This window comes from Aulonocara stuartgranti (assembly GCF_965226115.1).
Source record: "Aulonocara stuartgranti genome assembly, chromosome: 8".
NCBI lineage: Eukaryota > Metazoa > Chordata > Actinopteri > Cichliformes > Cichlidae > Aulonocara > Aulonocara stuartgranti.
In genome coordinates this window covers 9,912,647-9,914,799 of record NC_138959.1, presented here as the reverse complement: position 1 = coordinate 9,914,799, position 2,153 = coordinate 9,912,647, and the positions used below count along the sequence as shown (strand labels likewise).

The window sequence follows — 2,153 nt, the reverse complement described above, 5'->3', positions numbered from 1 at the left end:
TCACCAAGTTGGGCAACAATCACCATGAGAAAATGATGTGTGTGAAACTAAGATGATTATGATTATATGAAGTATATATTCATCTTGTGTTTAAACTGGGCTGAAGGTTTAAGTTAATCTCAGGGTTACTTCCACCAGTTTCCATACAAAATGGGAAACCTGAGAGAAATTCTTCTTCTACTTCTTTATACGGTTTATTGGCAGTTGGCAAACAGCAAAATAGAGCATTACCGCCACCAACTGGTCTGAGAGAAAATGCTGCAGTACCAGCTGGCTGACTCTTGAGGTTTATTGCTGATAGCACCTGTGTGAAGTAGTGCTTGAAGTGTGTATAAAAGCAGGGGGCACCTTTTCTGTTGTTATACCAGTTAGACAGAAAACGCAGCATTTACTGTTGTGCACCAGTTTTGAGAATGGGTAAGACTTTTTCTTCCTGGTAAAGCTTCTGGAAAGCTTTGTGTGTTGAATGGAACTTTATGTATTGTTTTTTTATTCTTTGGTTTTGCAGCCAAGAAAGTGCTGATTGTGTATGCCCATGAGAGCCCTGCCTCCTTCAATGCTGCTGCCAAAGATGCTGCTGTGGCAGCTCTGACTGCTCAAGGCTGCACTGTAGAGGTGTCTGACCTGTACGCCATGAAGTTCAAAGCTGCTGCTACTACTGAGGACATCATTGGTATACAAATATTCTGCAAGTATAGCAATGCTTTGATTGTACTTCAGGTGTAAATATTAGCTTTATTTGCAGGTGGAGTGAAGGATGCTGAGAACTTCTGCTACGCAAAGGAGATCAAATTGGCATCAGAGGAGGGCAGACTTGCAGATGACATCAAAAAAGAGCAGGAGAAGCTCAAGGAGGCAGACCTTGTCATCTTTCAGGTAGTGTCTGACTGGAAGTGTCTTTGTGGTCAGCTAATGGGTGTCCACATCAAAATGACCATTAAACCTGTGTTCCCAGTTCCCCATGTACTGGTCATCTGTTCCTGCAATCATGAAGGGGTGGATGGATCGTGTGTTGGGCTTTGCCTACGCACAGGAGAAGCGGTACAGTGAGGGGATCTTCAAGGTGAGAGCTCCACCAACATGTCTGTGTTCAGGCTGTGTCCTCTCCCTCTTTGCTCACTCCTTGCTCTCTGTACAGGACAAGAAAGCCATGCTGTCCTTCACCACTGACTGTCCTGAATCTGTGTACAGTGACACTGGCATCAATGGTGACATCAATGTCACACTGTGGCCACTGCAGGTGAGGTCTCACTATAAACGGAGCCAAGCATGAAATGATCTGTCATGTGGTAACAGCTGCTCCTCCCTGTGTGCAGAACGGGATCCTGAACTACTGTGGCTTCCAGGTTTTTGCCCCTCAGATCTTCTGGGATCCTGCTACTGGTTCTCCTGAATCTCGCAGCCACGTGCTGGAGGGCTGGCGCACACGACTGCAAAACCTCTGTGGGGAAGCCACTGTGTACTTTGCTCCCTTGGACTACTTTGACAAGGAGAAGGGTTTCCTGCTGAAGCCTGAGGTCAAAGAGAAATATGCCAGCAACGAGTCTGGCCTCACAGTGGGGATCCACATGGGCAAGCCACTGCCAGCCAACAGCCAGACCAAGGCCAGGGTCTGATGATGGAGTGGGTCCATGTAATGTCTTGATCTTAAAATAAAGCCTGCTTTATTCAAACTTTGAGCAATGAGTTATAAATGCACCACTTGGGTTTCATACATGTTATCCCTCTAGAACATGATGTATACTACCACAATGTAATGATGGTGCTAAGTCCGTATAGGATCCAGTCATGTATGGCTTTAAATGTGGTGGGGGGGGCTGGCTATGGTTCCACATGCTAATGCAAATCCCTGTTCTAATAAGAACACACAGGTGTTTGGGGAGGGGGGGGTGACCGTACACCAAGGTTGAAAGCAAGACTGACACCTGACCACTGCTGTAGATCAGGTGACTGCAAGCCCTATTGCGCCTCACTGCCTATACTACAGGCTTTGGCTGGGTTTGGCGTGAAAGCAGCTTTCAATTTCGTTTTTTGTCCCACAAGGGGAAATTGCTTTAGCAGGAGGATAAAAATAAACAGAACAATACTATGAAATAATAATAGAAAGTTGAAGAACAATTATTTGCCATTAAGGAGACAAGACGCAGTAGGGA

The 2,153-nt window shown here is 45.8% G+C and overlaps 1 protein-coding gene across 1 annotated transcript; it reads left to right on the top strand.

Annotated features, from left to right (window-relative positions):
- Positions 1–311: 311 nt before the first annotated feature.
- LOC309712583 (NAD(P)H dehydrogenase [quinone] 1-like) lies at positions 312–1,673 on the top strand. Its single transcript, XM_082543478.1, has 6 exons — positions 312–417; positions 509–673; positions 746–876; positions 956–1,063; positions 1,139–1,240; positions 1,317–1,673. Exons 1-6 carry the CDS (start codon positions 414–416, stop codon positions 1,614–1,616), a joined length of 810 nt encoding a protein of 269 aa, XP_082399604.1. The 5' UTR covers positions 312–413; the 3' UTR covers positions 1,617–1,673.
- Positions 1,674–2,153: the final 480 nt, after the last annotated feature.

Excerpts from the sequence above, each read along its gene's own strand:
- LOC309712583 (XM_082543478.1), top strand. Across the intron at positions 674-745 it reads TACTACTGAGGACATCATTG|GTGGAGTGAAGGATGCTGAG; the intron begins GTATACAAATAT and ends CTTTATTTGCAG. Across the intron at positions 877-955 it reads CAGACCTTGTCATCTTTCAG|TTCCCCATGTACTGGTCATC; the intron begins GTAGTGTCTGAC and ends CTGTGTTCCCAG.